Raw genomic sequence first — 17,995 nt, 5'->3', positions numbered from 1 at the left:
ATGCCAAGCCCAAACAACGACCCAGAGCCCAAGGCACATTTCCCCTCTCCCATCCTCCCCGTGATGATTTAAACTCCTGCTTGGCAGATAGGATCAGTGCCAATGCCACAGGGCTGATCAAACACGAAGAAAGAGCAGGAGAGAGCAACGTGTCCCATTTTCAAAGTGATTAGGGAGCTGGCATTGATGCAAAAGCTGATGCTCTGGGTTTATAAATCCTGAAGAAGAAGGAGTGGTTGACCCACATGGGTCAGGGCAAAATCCCTGTTGCAGCTCCCCTAACATTAGTGTCTCCATCCTGTTTCCTGAGCAATTGTGATTTGTGCCACTTGACTGGTACAACATGGTACTTTCATCTTTCCAGTGTGTGTTTTAATTTTAGTATGGGTGTTATGGGCAAGGGTGCCCTATGTGTGGGCTGCTGAAGAGCCCAGCTCCCGGCATAGTAAGTGGCCCAAAATTTGTCATCCCTACAAGGGATAAGAGATAGTGACCACGTGAAGTGCAGTAGGACACCAACTATCGGACATGGAAGATGCTCAACTGATGCATCAGTGGCAGCTGGCTGGCCCAAGGGTAAGGAACAGACTCAAAATCCATGATAGCAGATGTCTCACCCTGTGGGGAACATCATTAACTGATGAAAAGACAGAGAATAACAAAATGAGGTGCAGCTACATCTCGTCTAAATCTAGTGCTACAGCCCATCTCCATGGGTCAAGCCTGCAGTATGATTTAGGCAGCACCTTTGCATGAATGCAGGTGGGTTGATGAAGCTTCTCAGAGTTAAGGGATATCTGAGAGACCATGGCTTCAGGGACAGTGCCAAAAGGGTGGAGAGATTCATTGGCAAGCCAACCTGGGCTTGAGGTCCTCATGTTGGGCTGGGGATCCCAGCTCCTCATGGCAAGAGGAGCTGGCTAGAGGATGGCCATGAATTTGCAAAGGGAATCATTTCCCTGATGAGACACAAATCTTGAACTGAGGTCCCTGTGACACCAAATGTATGTCTCTGATCTTGGCCATACCCAAGCTGAGATGGTTTCACCAGAGGCCACCTTCCATGGGGCAAGCAGAGTTGGGATGGGACACAGAGTGGAAGGAGGTGGTGCCGGGGTAGAAAATCACCGCTAACCTCTGCTTTCCCTCCACGGCACAGGAGGAAGAGGTGAAGGAGGTGGTCAGGAATGAAATGAGAGGCAGATGCGGTAAGTCGGCCAGCAAGCTGTGCTCGGGGCCACCACTCTGACACCTGCCAGCAAATAAATTGGAGCAATTTGAGTGCTGGCACATGCTGGCTCGGCAGAGCAAATATCACCCCATTAGCAGCAAGTGGAGACACGTCACCTCTCCATGCTCGGAGACAAGTGCAGGCTTTGGGCTGCGAGGTCTCTGCCATAGTCCTGACCTCCTACTCCAAGTCTTAATTTTTTCCATTTAAACCCTCTCTCTTCCTATTTCTTCCCTTGTGGTTTTGACAGCAAAGCTTTCCTCCCTGGTCATCTCCATTTCCCCACTGATTGGCGAAAGGCGCTGGGTCACAGGGGAAGTTTTGGAGCTGCATTTTTCCCAGTAACAACCTTTTAATTCCTGTCTACTTCATGACAGACAGACCTCTCCTCTCCAGCAGTGAGTAACTGCCAACCAGCCCCACAACAGTAACAAAAACCGCTGCATTTAGGGGTGGTTTTACCCCAGAATCCCAACATCATAAGGCTGTCAGGCTTTTGGGGTCTTGCTTTTCTTGCCCTGCAGAGGTCCAGCTACCTGAGGGCCAGCAGAGAGCTGCCCCACTCCTGCCCCACTCCCTGGGGTCTGCCTATGGCCGAGGAGGGTTTGGGTTCACGGCCATTTGCCAAGATGCTTCAGCCATTAAGCTGGAGTCGAACTCATTTCTGCCTAGAGATGTTAGGGGGCATTTGAATGTTTTGAAGGGGGGAAAAAAAGGATCAAAAATAGTCCATGAAAGCATGTGCTGCCTGTAAAAATAATGATTCTCTTGAAAAATCTTATTTACATAGGGAAAAAAAGAAGTGGCAAACAAACTATGCCCTGTCTGTCTTTGTTTGCAGATTGTGGAGGTGAGTTGGGAAGGATGCTGATGGAAGGGGGTAAGGCTGCTAATATCTACATAGAAATAGATATTTTCTGTTTTCTAATCTAATCTAAATCTAGTATTTTCTATATGAGATAATCTATATTCTACATAGAATGTGAATCTATGAAGTAAAGAATGTTCTCCTTGCCCCAAAACAGCCTGAAACTCCAAGTGAAAAGATGTTGTTAAGAATAAGTGCTTTTTTCTGTGATTCAGTGCAGAAAATGACCCTGGATCACCGACTGCTTTTAGACCCTGGCTCTGGGGTTGGTATTTCTTGAGAGGAATCTGAGAAAACAGGGTTGAGAGGGACAGCAAGAGGTCTCCTGCTTCCACCTACTACTACAATACAGGGTCAAAGCTATTCCTAACACCCAGCTTTAAAAGCTGCACCCACCGGAACACCTCTCCATGCCTACGAAACAGATCTTGTTGCCCCACCATCCCAAACCATCAACATGATAAGCTCCAGTGAGGTGCCTACAGTGCAGGAGTCTAGTCATCATTTAAGCTCCTGTTGTGGAGATTCATATGGTCCACAGAGTCTGGACGGCCAATCTGCCAACCCCAAGGTAGACCCCCACATTCAGTCAGGGGCTCATCCTCTGTGCTTCAGGGAGGACTTGGTCCTTCCATGTCTTTGCCTACATGTGGGCAAGTGATTCAGGGTCTAGCTTTTTCCGCAGGAGATACTGAATCAGCTTCTGGATCTCAGCTGGCCATAGTAGGTTTTGAAGACACTCAGCTCATATGAAGGCACCTAGAGGAAAGTTTCCAACTCTGGATCTGATCTTCATCCCTGGGTGTTGATCGAGTTGCCCATATATAAGCCAGATTACGTATCCTGCTGGATCCTCTCTATGGGCACAGGTGTCTCCTAGGTCTGTGTCCTATCTGTCAACCCAGCTTTGATGTCTCAGTTGCCCTGGGACATCTCATCTAACCTGAACGTTTCCTACTACATTTCAAGGCCATTGTTAGACCTGTAAAGTGTCTCTCACCACAGCTTGTTTTTAATGTTTTAAACAGGAATAGACAGAGGAAGGACTTCAGAGCAGCAATTTGACTCTAAATTGCAGTGAACTCTTGTTCTCTAGGAATGGATTTGCTTTAATTTAGCCTTCATAACACATTGTTTCACACAAAGTGTACAAAAGCACAGCATTTTGCAAAGCAAGGACTTTCTAAACAGAGACGTGGGTCAAGAAGCAGCATCCTTGCCCTGGATGTAAAAAGCCAGTACAGTCGTAGGTGTCTGGAGTAGCTGGGAACTCTCTCGGTGCGGGATATTCCCAATTACAGTAGACATGATATAGTCCTTTCCAGGCTCTGTTTCCCCTCCTGCTGTGTTTAGAAAGCAAATCTGTCAGGGTAGAGATCATCTCTCCCTGATGTCTATCCATGGTCCCATACCTGGGATCCTGCCCTTGCCCCAGCTTCCATTTGCTTCTGTAATGTAAATAAAATAAAGCAAAAGAATCCTGCACAGTGAATGCTCTTGGACACAGCAGCCTCCATGCTCCTGCAAAGGACAACCCTCGCTGAAGTGTTTTGCCTTCATGAGTCAGGTATTACTCAAGGGCCCTGCCTGTTATCTGGCTGGTCAATCCTTCAACCAGGAGCATGTGGTCCTCTCCATCCCTCATGCTCAGAGCATCATTTAGATAAAATGGTAAGTTAGTAAAGGAAAGCAAAGCCAGATCAAAACCACAGTGGACACGCCACAGAGCATTAATCTGGGATGGATTCAGTCTGCTGGTCCACATTGCTTCAAAACAGGTTTCTGGGTTAACTTTGCACAGCCAGGCTCCACTAGATCTACTGTCCTCTACCTGCAAACTTTGTACATCCACCATAAAACCAGAACTGCTAAAATATCTGCTGCGCTAATGTGCTGGCCAGCCTGATCCAAATCACAGTTGTCCCTCAAGGCACTGAGCATCAGACATACCCAGTGTGAAGGATGATGGAGCTACAGCCTCACACGCATCCAGACATAAAGCTGGACATGCATAACTTAGCTAACTCTTTTCGTGGATTCTCAGCCTTTTAGTAAACAAGTCTTACCTGAGAAGACTAGCAGTGCTCAGCACTTCAGGGGACCTATCTCATGGGGATGCTGATCCAGCAGCATTTAATTAGCCATGTAGATTTGATTACGACTCCATCCCAGATGACACAGGGAACATGTCCATGCAGTCATGGAGGTCCCAAGGAAGCCCAGCACACTTCTTGGGAACCACTTCCTCAAAACCAGCTTTTATTCTGAATAAGTTTAGCATATTGCCTGCTCCCTTCCTTGAGAAGACAGTAGACATTACAATCTCTCCTTAGTTGCTTGCCCTTCTCTAGAGTATATGTGATTTAGAAATGGGTTTCCTACCTTGACCATGTACCCCAGTGATCTGTAGGCTTTGGCCAATGAAACATTGTGTTGTGACTTGTCTCCCACACTGTGTTGTGCAGTTGAAGTAACTTTGTGCAGCTACAACAATTTATCGAAGCATGGTGGGTTTCAAACTGTGGCACCAGATTTCATCCTTGCTAACCAGCAATTAAATCCACAGGTCTGGAGGCAGCTGAAATCAACAGGCAGCTCCAAGGGTATTTTCCACCTCGGGAACACACCAGAAGGGATGGTGAAAGCCAGGAAGAAATGCTTAACAAAACTCAGAGCATGACCACATTGGTGACTTCAGTGAAGCCCTTCATGGACCCACCTTCACTTATTGCAGGTAAGTGCAGCTACATGGCTGCATGCTTTCCATCTTTCCAACTGTGGCAGCCAGTATCTTCTGGAGCACCCCGTGAACCCAGTGCTAAATCCTCTTCCCTGGGACTGGGCAGAAATAAGGCAGTGATGGGATTTCCAATGAGGGCTCCCATGCTCCCTTGCCCCTTGCTGAAAAGGGCTAGTCAGCGGCTCAGAGACAAGGTGAGCCGATGACCCTGGAAGGGGTGGTGGGTGAGGGAAAAGCCAAATATGTGTGGCCTCAGTGATGATCACCACCTCCAAAAGGATGCATTTTGAAAGGCTGGAAGGAGGCAGCCGTTTTCAGGCTAGTTTTATCCCCTTCTCCCCACCATGTCCTTTGCAACTTCTAGTAAAGCTTCCTACCAGCCAGAAATTACATCTCTGAGACCAAACACTTGAGCTATTACAGACTATTTGTGCCCAGGGCCTCATAAACCCTTTAACGGGTAAAGCTACTGATTACAGCTAATGGGAAAACAACCAGCTCTATTTCTGTTCCTTTGTGTTGGCCAAGAGAGAGGGAGACAGAAGGGCCAAGGTCAGGACAAATGCAATATAGACTTGCCTGTACACAAACACCAGTGGGTTTGTGGCACCTCCTCACACTGCATCTACCACTACCCCAGGCAACTGGACAGGGAAAGAGCATGATCCAGGACTGCCCATGCTTTTAGGTATTATCAAGCTCCCCAGTAGGATCTTGAGCAGTGCTAGGCAGCCAAGGTGCAACCATCATTTTTAGGGATGAAGGCTGCTCAGCCATAGGGAGGTGAACTATGTCCTGCTACTTGCCCATGGGATGGAGGGAGGTTCATGGCCCACTCTGAAGGCACAGCCGATGGGGTGGTTCCCCAGGAGGCTCCAGGACCACCTTGGGATGCACTGGGACACAGTGTCCTGTTGGAAAAACGCAGGAGATGAGCCCAATGGATACAGGGAAATCCATTAATGCCTGGCTGAGAATGGCCATCTTTCCAGGGAGAGGACGGGATGGGGCAGTTTTAGCTGCATTTCAGATCATCTACCTTTTCTTCTGACCATGAACCACTGTAGTGAGCATTATGATGAGGGAATGCTTAGCCAGCTTCATGCAGACCTGATGAGCAATACGGTCCCCTTGGCACAGAAGAGCTACCAGTCAGATATCGTCCTTCTCCTGTCCCCATGGGATAATGGCTCATGGGTGGCTTTTCCAGGCCCTATGGGCCTGTTTGTCCCCTGGGGTGCTGATGGAGGCATCAAGCAGCCTTTGACATGACTGGCTTGAGGGGTTTCTGGGTAGCTCTGCCCTAAATTTTAGCAGCAACCTGGAAATTACCTTCACCCAGAAGGACCCACATGAGCTGCCCTCCTCCAGGTCCATCACATCTTCAAATCCATGCCACAGCCACCCATGGAACACTGACCTCCTCATCAGGGCTTGGCTTTGAATCTTGATTTATGGGAGACAGAGAGTGAAAACATGATGCAGAAGCGCTGGTGGGGAGGAATAGGGGATTATGGGCTTGCTTGTGGAGGGCTTTCTGCACTCAGTGCTCCAAGTGCAAGACAGGGCAGGACTCAAAAGGAGGGCGAGTTCAGACTCATTTCTTGCAATTGATCAAGTCAGAAATTAAGATGTGGCTGCTCAGACTTTGTCACCAGGAGGAGGGGGGTTGGGTAGCATTGATGGAGCTGCCATTGACATGGGCAAGGGGACAGCATCAGTGCTTCAGCTCAGAGAAATAGGTACTTGCAGGGCCAGATGCATCTCAGCAGAAGGGAGCCATCTAAAATGCAGCATCCTGTGCCCCTGCAACGCTCCTGCCTGAACGCTGGTCCTCCCAGCATCTATGGGGCAAAGCTTTCTGCAGACTGACCATGCAGCAGCTGAGTGGCCAATCAGCACAAAGGCTGGCAAGTCAGCTCACCAGTTGGCCTATCAGCACATGGGTTGGCCAACCAGTCCTTTTACCCTAGAAATAATTAAAAAAAAAGAATCACATTGCACTTTCATACTGAGCAAGACACCCAAATGTTGCATACATACTTTTACACCCCAAAACAAGTCATAGCCTATACAAGCTGTTGATCTACAGTTTATATGCATTGACCTTTATTACCCGTGATGGCCCTTTCCCTGAGCTTTGGGAAGAGTTTTAAGTCAAACCCCTTGATGATGACCTCCATTTTTCGCCTGTGTAATCTGCTAAGGACTGAACCAATCCCCCAAATCCAGCTAAGCCTGTAACTGGCCCCCAACCATCGCCACCTTCCTCCTGCCCACCCCCAAGCGCTCTCCTGATGTCTGTGTCGTACGTCGAAGACTTCATCCATCTGGGTTTAAACTCACTTTATATCAAGGCAGCATTTGGGATCTGGGCAGTTTCAGATCAATGGGGCATACCCCATGTTATTGAATCACAGCTGCAGCCGTCGCCAGCCGACAATCCCATTAAAGCCCAGGTCTGAGGCAGGAGGGCTCATAAATCGCTCTGCTAAGTGATGAGTGCGGATAGGCGCTCTAAATGTTAACAGGATTCTGCAGTCGGAGGGTTATTACTGCCAGATTACAATCACTCCTGGCTTTTCAAAGCTCGCAGATTTACAAAACTCTGGCCTGACATTTATCTTCTGCAAACAACTACAAATACTTCCCTTTTCTCTGACTAAACCCCAACCTTTCTGACTGAGTTGTTTAACACCATTAAGAATTTTACTGCCGCCAGTTTCTCCCTCCCCTCGCCAATTGCTCTATGACATTTATTAAGAGAACTTGTTAGCCGGCGGAAAGCCATGTAAGGCTCCAATGATCTATATTTAAATGGTGGTTAATTTGTTTGCGTGCCCTCGTTACGTGTGATTTCCATTTGCTTCCCCAGCGGCTCCCCGGGTGCAGCAGATAACAGGTCCCTCTCAGCACAAGCGCCGAGAAGCCCACAGTCAATTACCAGGTGAAATGCACTGAATTAAGTGACATTTAGGGAAGTCATTTCCCGGGTGGGAAGTGCTTTTTCGCATTGAGATTGAGGGGACGTGGCGCTGAAAGAGTTACACGTGCCAGCAAACAGAGGCTCAAAACTCAGTTTTGGATGTGGCTTAAAGCAGCTGCTTTTGCCCCAGGGTGCTGAGCTGGTGGTGAACAAACTGGAGGGTGTTTTCACCCGATCCTGATCCCATATTGTCCAGTCCCACCGGCGAAATGCTCAGTGAGAGTCTCCCAGACAACACCCCAAATGCAACCACCCCTGCAAAGACACACCCCCCCCCATGTCCCAGGGGTTAATTGTCCCCTTGCAAAGGTCAGAGACCGCCATGATGGGCACCAGAGGGGTGGATGGTGCTATGGAGCAACGAGGAGCCTTGTGCTTGTCCTGCTATGGAAATCCGCTGCCGGATGCCCACCCTTGGTCCTTGCTGCCCCTTTTGCTCTGCCAACCCCATCACTTTGGGCCAAGGCTCTGTGGGGCAGTGGAAGTCCCTGGACCAGCCCCACAGATTTGCCCGGGGGGGGATGGGGGGGTGGCAGAATGTGGCCTTTTCCCACCCGGGTCCAACACACAGGTGGTGGGGGCGTGTTTCCCTGCAGCCCCCTGCCTGCAGCCGATGGATGAGGGTTCCTGCCGGCACTACGCCCTGCTCTGGTATTACCATGCAGAAGCAAATGCCTGTCGGCCCTTTGTCTTTGGGGGATGCCGAGGGAACAGCAACCGCTTCGAAACCAAGTGGAAATGTGAGCGGCGGTGCAAAACCTCAGCAGGTAAGGCAGCCCCTGAGCCCTCCAACCCTCCTCTTCCTCCAACCAGGAGTGAGGTCAAAGCAGGAAAACCCATCCACGGTCTGCTCACCTCCACTGCCTCATGGTGCCCCACCAGGACCAAGAAAGGACTTGGAGGCATGCCTCTAGTTTGCAAGGTCTCGTTCCCCTCCCACTCCCAGGTCACTTTGGTGCCCCCAGCCCTTCCTAGGAGCTCCTGGACATCTGCTCCTTTGGGCCACATCCACTGATGGGGTGTGGGTGGACCTGTGGGTGACGAGGATGGTCCACCTGGGCACCAGCACTGGGTCCTGATAGTTTGCATGCCTTGAGCTTAGTCACCTTGTGCCTTCTGAGGGCTAGGTTTGTCAAGAATTTGGGGGCTGGTGCCCTCTGAACCCTGGACTACTCCATCCAAGCACCTCCCTGGCATCTCCAGCCACCAAGGACTCCAGGCAGAGCCCAAATCTAGACAAGCTCATAAGCAGTCCCAAACATCCCTGCATTGGGGTCACACCTCATCCAGGGGTTCAATGGGAAAAAAACACTCCTGGAAGCCCAGCTAGGCTCCCATTGCCAGACCTAGGGTTCATGGGGTCAGTCTGCATGGCTCTTCCTCATCTCCAGCTCACCACAGGGGGCAATGGGCTCCTGCCGGCCCTGACAGTAATGCAGTGCATGAGCTGTGGCTGAAACCAGCCTTCCTAGAAAGATGCTCCGCTCTCAGCCTTTCCTAGAAAGATGCTCTGCTCTCAGCCTTTCCTCTGTGTGGAGACAACCCTTCTGGGCATCAGGAGAAATGCATTAGTTCTCCACAATACATTAAAAAAACCTCTGGTGAGGTTCATCTTCTCTGGTTTTGAAGGCATTTTAAAAAAGAAAGAAATTAAAGGCAAAGATGTATAATTTCAGGTTCATTTCACAGTTTTCAAGTGGTCTGTATTTTGTTGGTTGTTTTTTAGACTGGCACCTGTTATGCATAAAATCAAGGCCATTGCACAGGCTGTTATCACCCACTTGAATCTTTCTGATATGCAATGGACTTTGCATAGCCTAGGCTTCCTATTCTGCAAGGAAGAAGGCAGTGCAAATATTCATTGCTCTAAGTCCAGTTTAGGACAGGCAATGCCATCCTGGAGAGTTGAAGTGTTCTTTGGGAAGAAGGAGTGTGTATTGACTGGTCAGGAAGGAGGGATTTGCTGCCCCAGTGCAGCCAGCCCAAACTGGGTGCCCTTTTCTGTCCCCCAGCCACAAAGGTTAGCATCAGTCCTTGGGGAGTCCATCCTTGTTCATTGACCAAAAGGGCAGTCAAGGTTGACCAGTTGGCCCATTTAGCCTGGTCAGTGCCCACATTTGGTGGCCTGCTTCTTTGCAACGTACAGCATGAGGGGAAGCCACTCCCAGTGCTTCAAATCCAGTCCCAGCACCAGGTAATAAATGAACCTCTTCCCAGCCAATGCTTTACCCCAGGGCATAAGCATTAAGCAATAGCATAAGCTTCACAAAGCAGCTGTAGATACATCCAGCACTGTGTCTGCATTCCCTTTGTGGGGAGAAGCAACCACTGGGGACTGGGAGTCATCCAAAACCAAGCCAGGTGCATGCATCCTCTATGTGCCCATATCTCCTTACTGGCCCGAAATGGTGCCTGCAGCTGGCCCAGACTGGGACATTTGCTTTATGGATGTCTGACGTGTTGTGACATGACCTGGCATAGACAATCCCATTGTGTCAGGGACCTCCCAAGCCACTGTGAGCATGGGAGGTCCAAGAATAAGCCCAAGCTGTAGCCAGCCTCCAATGTCCCCTTTGTTTTTTCTTTCCTTGCTTTCGAAAACCAGTCAGAGGGAGGTGATCGGCTGCAATCACTATGTTTAAATAAAAAAGAAATGGAGCTGTGAGAAGCGTCTCCAGGACATCTCGGAGACTGGACAAGCAAGACAAACAATTTAATGTGAAGAGACAAAGAATGTGTGAAAAAAAGATGTTGTAAAGCTGTAATTATGAGCAGGAAATAAAGTGCTTCCCAAAGTGCTCAGGAAAGCAGAGATGTCCAGAGGCTCACGACTGCACCACTCGCCCTGTAGGACTACTGTGCAAAATGCGGTGACACATACCCCTGAGTTTATTTTTGTAAAATAAAAGTGTGTTAATGCTGCTGTGTATAATTCTAGCTCATCATTCACCTGGAAGCAGTAACCCTTTGAGAAGGGCAGAGAGAAAGCTGGGAATTTCCATTGCTCCATGTCGAACCGGGTAGGCAGGTTGAGCCCCATCCCGTAGCAGATAACCTTTCAGCTCATCCCTAAACTCTCCATGGCCTTCAGCAAGTTCCACCTTCTCCTTCACTTGACCATGCCCTGGGCAGGTGAAGAGGAGCCATCCCAAGCTCTACAGTAAGAAAAAAAACAGGGTTCAAAACCAGACATGGCTTCTCCCTGCAAAATGCCACCCCCAAGACTTCAAGGCATTTGGAGTTGCTGCGCAGAGAGGTGTGGCAATCCAGCAAGTGGGAGGGTAAATCTCTGGGTTTTGGTGGCCACATGGACCCAGCTGAGAGGGATCCTGTCCAATAGCATCTCCTCCAGGCGCACATTGTGGGACAGCATGCCAGCCCCTGGGAAGGGTCACAGCAGCTCCAATGGCATGGAAGTCTCTCCTGGCTTTTTAAATATTTGCAATTTGTTGAAGAAACAGCAGAAGCAAAAGGCTCTACCTTCCCCAGGAGCAAGGAAATTGCTGCCGTGTTGCAACCAGGTAGGAAACACGGTGTCTAAAGATGACACCTCTCAGGTGTGGCGTGTTGACCACATCATTGCTGTCCATGCTATTAGCTTGGCAGGGCTCTCCCCAACATTTTGGTGCTGGTATTTTGGGCTCCCAGTCCTTTGCTGGGGAGCTCTGCTGTGCCCTGGCAATGCGAGCATCCATGGGTGCAAGCCTCCACTCCTCTCTCCATAACAGGTTCCCAATAGACATGCCCAAGACTTCTATAAATGGTGGCTTTTCTGCCCCATATCAACAAAAAATATTTTCATTGAAGAATGTACATTGCATTGTGTCTTCAAGGATTGCACTGGGAATTGCCTTTCTTCCTCCAAACACCTTTGGTGGGAACGTAATGGCTAAATGAGGATTCATGCTGGAGTGGGATTGCGGGGAGACAGTTAGGAAATCAGTAGGTTTTATTAAAAGTTTGGCTGCACAATTTGGTAAGGTTGAGCTCAGATTTCCCTGGTCCAGCAGGATTGCCTCATTGCTCCTGGTAGCATAGGCAGAAGAAAGATTGCCCTCACTCACAATATCCCAAGCCCCAAGGAGGGGCCAGCAGAGGTTTTGGGGATTTTAATTCCGCTCCCTGCCCCCAGCTAAAACTTTTTTTATTCAAAAAGGAAAGAAAAATTTGGTAAATGTTGGCAATGAGAGAAGTGCCATTTTCAGACTGACATTTCCAGCCTCTCCTCTTGAAATGCTGTTCTGTATCGAAATGTACTTTGGCAAGAAAAACATTCAGGTATTGTATCATGGCAAGAAAAATATCCCCTCGGAAAAGAAACAAAATGTTCCCATCTAAGCAAAACAGCGGGTACAGCGTTACCAAAAAGAAAGCATTTCTGCATTTCCAGGTAAGGCCACAGCATTGAGAAACAGGTAAGAGAGAAACACCCTGCATTTTCGCACTTCCCCAGCATCACAGCGATGGGGGACACTTTGTAAGGGAGGTTGCAGGATGCCAACATCGGCAGAGCCATGGCCGGGCTGCGGAGCTCACAGGGCGCCCAGCTGTGCGGGTGTTGCAGCCTCTGGCCCTCAGCAGCCCAGGAGACACGGAGTGACTTGAACTCAAGCTCCTGCATCGGCCCAGGAGAGCTGAGACCATCCAGGGCAGCAAAGCGTTTGCAATCAGCAGGAAAAACCTTCATTCCTAAACTGCATTGACAAAAGTAATCACTGTGCACAAGAAAACAGAGACCTAACAGAGTGCATGACCCACAGATTCATTTGGCACCCTGGTATGAAAACGTGGGACCTCGCCAAGGGACACAAGTCATTGAACTCCCACAACTGTGTAGAGCAAACAACATTTCAGAGCCTTATAAGAGCCGGGGCGGGGAAAGAACTCAGACATATGAAGGGCTGGGGATGTACCTCCAGAAAGGTTCACCCACGCTGATCTGATTTATGGACATCTCTGCTTGCAAACCCCCATTCCCCAAATGATCCTTCCTGATGCAAACCAGCCCACGGCTGGACTGGAGCAAAAATATCTGTATGGGCAAAAGGGGACCCACTGTAAACAGTTCTCACTATTTAATTAATACAGAAAAAGCTCATGAATAATATTTATTATTACAAGAAGAAACCCTCCTGGCATCTCCCTTTTCTCTGGTGTGGTGCTCACCCTGCCAGCACCCCTTCAGTGAAGGCATCAGTGGCCTCTAGCAGAAATACGGGGTTGTCATACTTGAGTTGCCACCACCACTTGACCCAGGTTGTCAAGCCAGTGCAAAGCCTGTGGTCTTTTACTAGCAATGGCGAAAAAATATATATATATTTATGGGGCTGCAGTAACTTTGGACCAGCTCTATTCTGACCCAGCTCCGGGTGTCCCCACAAACCAGCCTCCCTGTCCTTGTCTCCTCTTGGGATGCCCCAGACTGCGTGTTACCCAGGGTCCAGCATTTGGCCACCCCTGCCCAGAGCTGTGGGGTTTGGCCCACCAAGGTAGGGAGGTTTTCCCAAGGAGGGGGATTTGAGAAAAAAGGCTTTGGGTTGGCCATTAGAGGAAATGCCGGACTGCTCATTCCTGCCTCATCCTACCAAGCCAGTCCACGTGTGACTGCACCATCTCTGGTGATGCATGGGGCATATCTCCACCCTACCCTACAAGCCACTTTTGTGGATTTGGCGTGCAAATCACCCAATGTCCCCAGCACATGGCTCTGGGTCACCGGGTGGCCTGTCCCTATCCCACAGCTGGGCTGGCATTGCAGTGCCCTGCAGAGTGCGCACTCCCCCTGCCTCCTTCGGCTCCCCAGGACATCTCGTCTTGGGCATCTGCCCCCATGTCCTGTCTCCGCCCTTCCTGTGCGCTGCAATTTTGGGTTTCCACCAAGACAACAGAGATGCTCCCAGGAGCCTTTCTCCAATTCAGGGTGCAACAGTATCCCTCCTGGGCACCATTGCCACCAGACAACTCATGAATAACTCAAAGTGTCACTTATTTACCAAAACCAAGAGGAAAAAGCCTTCCTCCATCCCATGGTTGCTTTCCCAGGGTCCCCAGCCCTGCATTTCACCATTCCCCTCCAACTATCAACTGCACCAGGGCATTAGAGAAGAGGAGGGTGCATTGCTGTGGGCTGGTGAATCCCTTGGCAGGCATGTTAAGTTGACATCAAGCCTGAGGAGACAATAAGCAATATTAATTCCATGAAGATCATTTTTACAGCTGTGAATCATCAGCACAGTGAGGGTCTGGAGGCAGCAGTAGGTGAGCAAATGGACCTGGAGGACCTGGGACCTGGGACGTCCCAGAGAACATGAGGAATTTCTCTTTCTACCTCCTTATTCCCAGATACTAAACAAATGGGGCAACACCTTAAGTTTTCCTCTTAAGTCCAGTGTCATCCCTTAAAACAGGGCTTCACCCTGCCACATGCAGAATGTCTCGGCAGCTTTTGGCTCCAAGCTTGGTGACGAGTGCACATATCCCAAAGCCAAGACTGGGAAACAAATCTGGCCACCTGGTTTCATGGTCAAGGTATAGCCAAAGGAGAGGGGCAGAGTCTCTCAGGGCAGGATTTGGCTCAAGACCCTTCACCATAAACCATGCTTATGGCACAGGCCAAAGCAGCAACTCACCAGGGAGCCAGGTGACTTAATTCAGGTTTGCAAAGTGGCTGGAAGACTTGGAAGTGAAAACCAGTATTATGGGCAAGTATATAAGATCAAGCTGTTCAGTCCTCTGCTAGGTGTATTTAATGCAGCTTGAGTTTCCCATCAGTGCTCTGGGAGCTTAGGCATAATGGAAAATTGATAACTTGATTTTTTTTTAATACATCTAGCCTTAAATGTTTACTATTGATTTGCCATCTGAATCGCTTTGGCAGGGCCAAATATTACCGGAATGCATCCTCGGTGTTTCCTTGGAAATGTCATGTCACTCTAATTGAGTTTCTTGAAATTATTTGATTGCATGGTGGGTGAGTCTTTTAGGGCTGAATGATTTGCTGGCAAGCTGACTGCTTTCCAAGTGCCGGGAGCTGGGGCTGCTCCAAACAGGGCGAAGCCAGAAGATTCCTGGAGAATGGCCTTAGAAAGCAAAGAGCATCACTACGAACAGTCAGCCCCAAGCACGTGAAAAGCTGGGGCTTTAATGCACATAAAACCAGCTTCACAAATCCTCTTGGAGTTTGCAAAGTGGAGGGAAATTTTGGAGCACAAGTGACCCCATCACTCATTTTGGACGGATCACACGGCTCCAGAGCTGAGCCCATGTCTCTGTGTATATATATATATACATATATATATATGCACCTATAGCGTGAGCATGCTCAGCCCCTTTGCAGGAGGGGGTTTCTTGTGCATCCAGCCAGCGAAGTCTTGGAAGGAGGTGCAGAGAGGAGAAACTCACCTCATCACGGCATCCAATGTCCGCGGTCAGTTCCTTAGCAACCCTGACAAAAGAAAATGGATTGCAAGAGATGACGAGTCTGGGCCGGTGTAATTTAGTAATTTGATAATGATACAGTCCCTGAAATGGCCGCCAGCGCTGACAGCTGGGCCCCGAGCATCATCCAGCATCCTCTGGCTGTGCCCAGCAGATTGGAGCGGACAGGCTGTTTGGAAGGGAGCTGACAAAAGCCCCTGTCTTCGCTCCTGCCAGAGTCAAAAGCAACAAAAAAGTTCATCGCCATGTTACCAGCCTGAACTGCACTTAGCTAGGTTAATTAATTACGCAGTATTTTTAGAGCAGGAGTAATTTAGGCTTTGGAGATGCCACGGAGGCAAATGGCTGTGAGTTAATGCAGGGTTGGACCTGAGCACTGGCAAGTCCATTTTGCAAAACCCTCCAACACACCCTCCGTGTTCGGACTCTGTGGGAGGCAGTGGAGGTTTACACGCCATCCACAGCCCTTTTGGGTGACATCCACCACTTTTAGGAGCAATAGTAATCACTACATCACTGTATTGGTATATACAGCCTCTTGCCAGCATTGCTGGAAAGCTGCTGATGAACACTATCCCCTATCCACTGCGAGTGTGGAATTGCAACCCAATGGTCACAACACCCTTGAGAAGGAGAGAAAATGTTGAAAAAGCCTGAAAAACCTTTTGTGCCAGGAAGGCAGCTCTGCCCATCTGAGCTGGGACAAGCAGGAGCAAAAATGGGGACAGACTTGCCCCTGACATCATTGCTGTGTGGGTTAGGAGGAAAACCAAGGAGAAACTCTCCCCATCCAGGTGCGGATGCTCCTGTGGGAGCTGCCTCAGGCTGTCTGTCCTGCCCCATTCTGCACCCCAAACCACCCTGTAAATCCCATTTGATCCCTCAGGCTTCCTCTGGATGGCTCCTCGCCCATCCCCTGCCTTGGGCATCCCTTAGTGCAGCACCCTGAGCCCCACTGGTGGGGCCTGCATCCCCCAGACGTGTCCCACGCTGCCCCTGAAACCACCCCAAGCACCTCCCCATGGGTCATGAAGCCAAGATCCCAGTGACAAAGAAATGCTGGGTGAGCAATATAACCCATCTGTAGAGAAGCAAAGATAGCATTTCTTGAGCAATGTCTCTCCCACTCACCTCATCCAGCTGCTGCAGTCTCACCAGTGGGAGCGATCCCTGCTTGCGGAGGCAGGAAAAAGGAGAAGCAGCTCTTTTTATACTTCACTCCATGGGGTATAAGCAGATTTTATGTGTAGACCCATTGTTAGGATTAACACCCCGAGGCCAGTGTCACTCCTGTGTGTGGATCCAGGCTCCTGCTGCCTCCCTTTAAATTTTTTCTTGATTTTAGATGTTTCTTTCCAACTGGAGATGCGATGCCCATGTAGCTGCAGGCACATGCCGTGTGTACAGGCAGGTGCAAACACCTCTTTGGAGGAGGGGTAGGAGGTGCAACAGAGAGATAGCAGATAAGAACATTGCAGCAAACACTTGAGGAAGAAATCTGGAGGATTTAAGACTATTTTTTCTTCTCCATTGCTTTTTTCTTTTCTTCCTTTGGAGGGAAAGCATCAAGAACCAAGCTTTATTTCATGCCTGAAGGCTGTCAGTGGTGAGGTTGGTCTTTGGGTTTGGCCCAAGCGATTCTTGGAGAAGCATATGTAGCAATCTGCAAAATAACCCCAGCCTATTTTATCCCAAAGAGGCTTTCTGATATTACATTTGCATCAAAAGCTCAAAGCAGAGCTAATTAATTGCCAGGAACATGAAACACTGAAGGTGGGGTGGGTAACTGGTCATTACAGGCGGCCAAGTTCTTTGCATATGACTGGGGCTGTAAATCCCCTGTGACCCTGCAGCAGCAGCAAGAGACTCAGGACCCAAGAAGGTGAAAAAAGGGCAAGAAAGGCAAAACAGTAACTCAGCCCCTGCAAAACTAACAAACTCCATGTCCCCAGCTCCTCCTGAGGTCCTGGCTCAAAACTTTGCAAGCCCTCAGCGCCTGCTATACAGCCACCTTGGAGAGACATTCAGGGACTTGCTGCTGCTGAGCTGTTGGAAGGAGTGAAAATCACCCCCAAAATGGGGTTATGGGGAAGAGAAACCCACCAAAAATCAGCCTCAGGGGAGAGGAAGGGCCATTCACTGTAGGGTTACAGAGACATGGGCGCTCTCATATCACAGCGCAGTCCTCCCTCTGCACCCTTGAAAATGCAAATTGAGTCTTAGAGATTATTAAAGAAGGGACAAAGCAAACCAGAAAACTGCCTTCTGCCCCTCTACGGACCTACAGTGCATCTGTGTCCGACTCCTCCATGCAATTCTTGTGCTGGAATCGCAGAGCCTTGCATCGCATTGCCTTTGCCTCCCTGGGCCAGGCAAAATTCCTGTACTGGTATTTGGGGCATGCTTTTTGCTTTCAAGGCTTCTGGTGTGATACGACCACAAGTCGCTGTGTCTTATTTTTCCCAGTAGCGGAATGGTTGTAGTGATGAAACTTTAATAAGATCCTCTTCAGCTGCCCACATTTGGGCTTTAAACGATGATTCACAGAAAGAAATTGAGCTCGGCGAGAGCAAGAGCAGGCTGCAGAGAGGTGGGAAGGAGTCCTGCTCCTGGAGAGACAGACGCACGAGGGAGACGCATGAAGACGCTCATGACAAAGCCTGCATTTTTCATAAGTTTGGTAATTTTCAGAGAAACTTTTTAGGCTTTTTAGTCCCCTCTGCCGCCAGCCAG

The 17,995-nt window shown here is 49.3% G+C and overlaps 1 protein-coding gene across 1 annotated transcript in view; it reads left to right on the top strand.

Annotated features, from left to right (window-relative positions):
* Nucleotides 1-15,319, top strand: part of LOC104037235 (uncharacterized) — a 110,857-nt gene extending 95,538 nt beyond the window's left edge. The window contains exons 84-89 of the mRNA XM_075727586.1: nucleotides 1,160-1,208; nucleotides 2,073-2,111; nucleotides 4,666-4,833; nucleotides 7,715-7,786; nucleotides 8,422-8,592; nucleotides 15,162-15,319. Coding sequence (XP_075583701.1) covers nucleotides 1,160-1,208; nucleotides 2,073-2,111; nucleotides 4,666-4,833; nucleotides 7,715-7,786; nucleotides 8,422-8,592; nucleotides 15,162-15,319 — 657 coding nt within the window. The remainder of the gene's footprint in view (nucleotides 1-1,159; nucleotides 1,209-2,072; nucleotides 2,112-4,665; nucleotides 4,834-7,714; nucleotides 7,787-8,421; nucleotides 8,593-15,161) is intronic.
* The last annotated feature ends 2,676 nt before the right edge of the window (nucleotides 15,320-17,995 follow it).

The sequence above is a fragment of the Pelecanus crispus genome, chromosome 1 (genome assembly GCF_030463565.1).
Source record: "Pelecanus crispus isolate bPelCri1 chromosome 1, bPelCri1.pri, whole genome shotgun sequence".
Lineage (NCBI taxonomy): Eukaryota > Metazoa > Chordata > Aves > Pelecaniformes > Pelecanidae > Pelecanus > Pelecanus crispus.
This window is presented reverse-complemented; position numbering and strand designations above follow the sequence as displayed.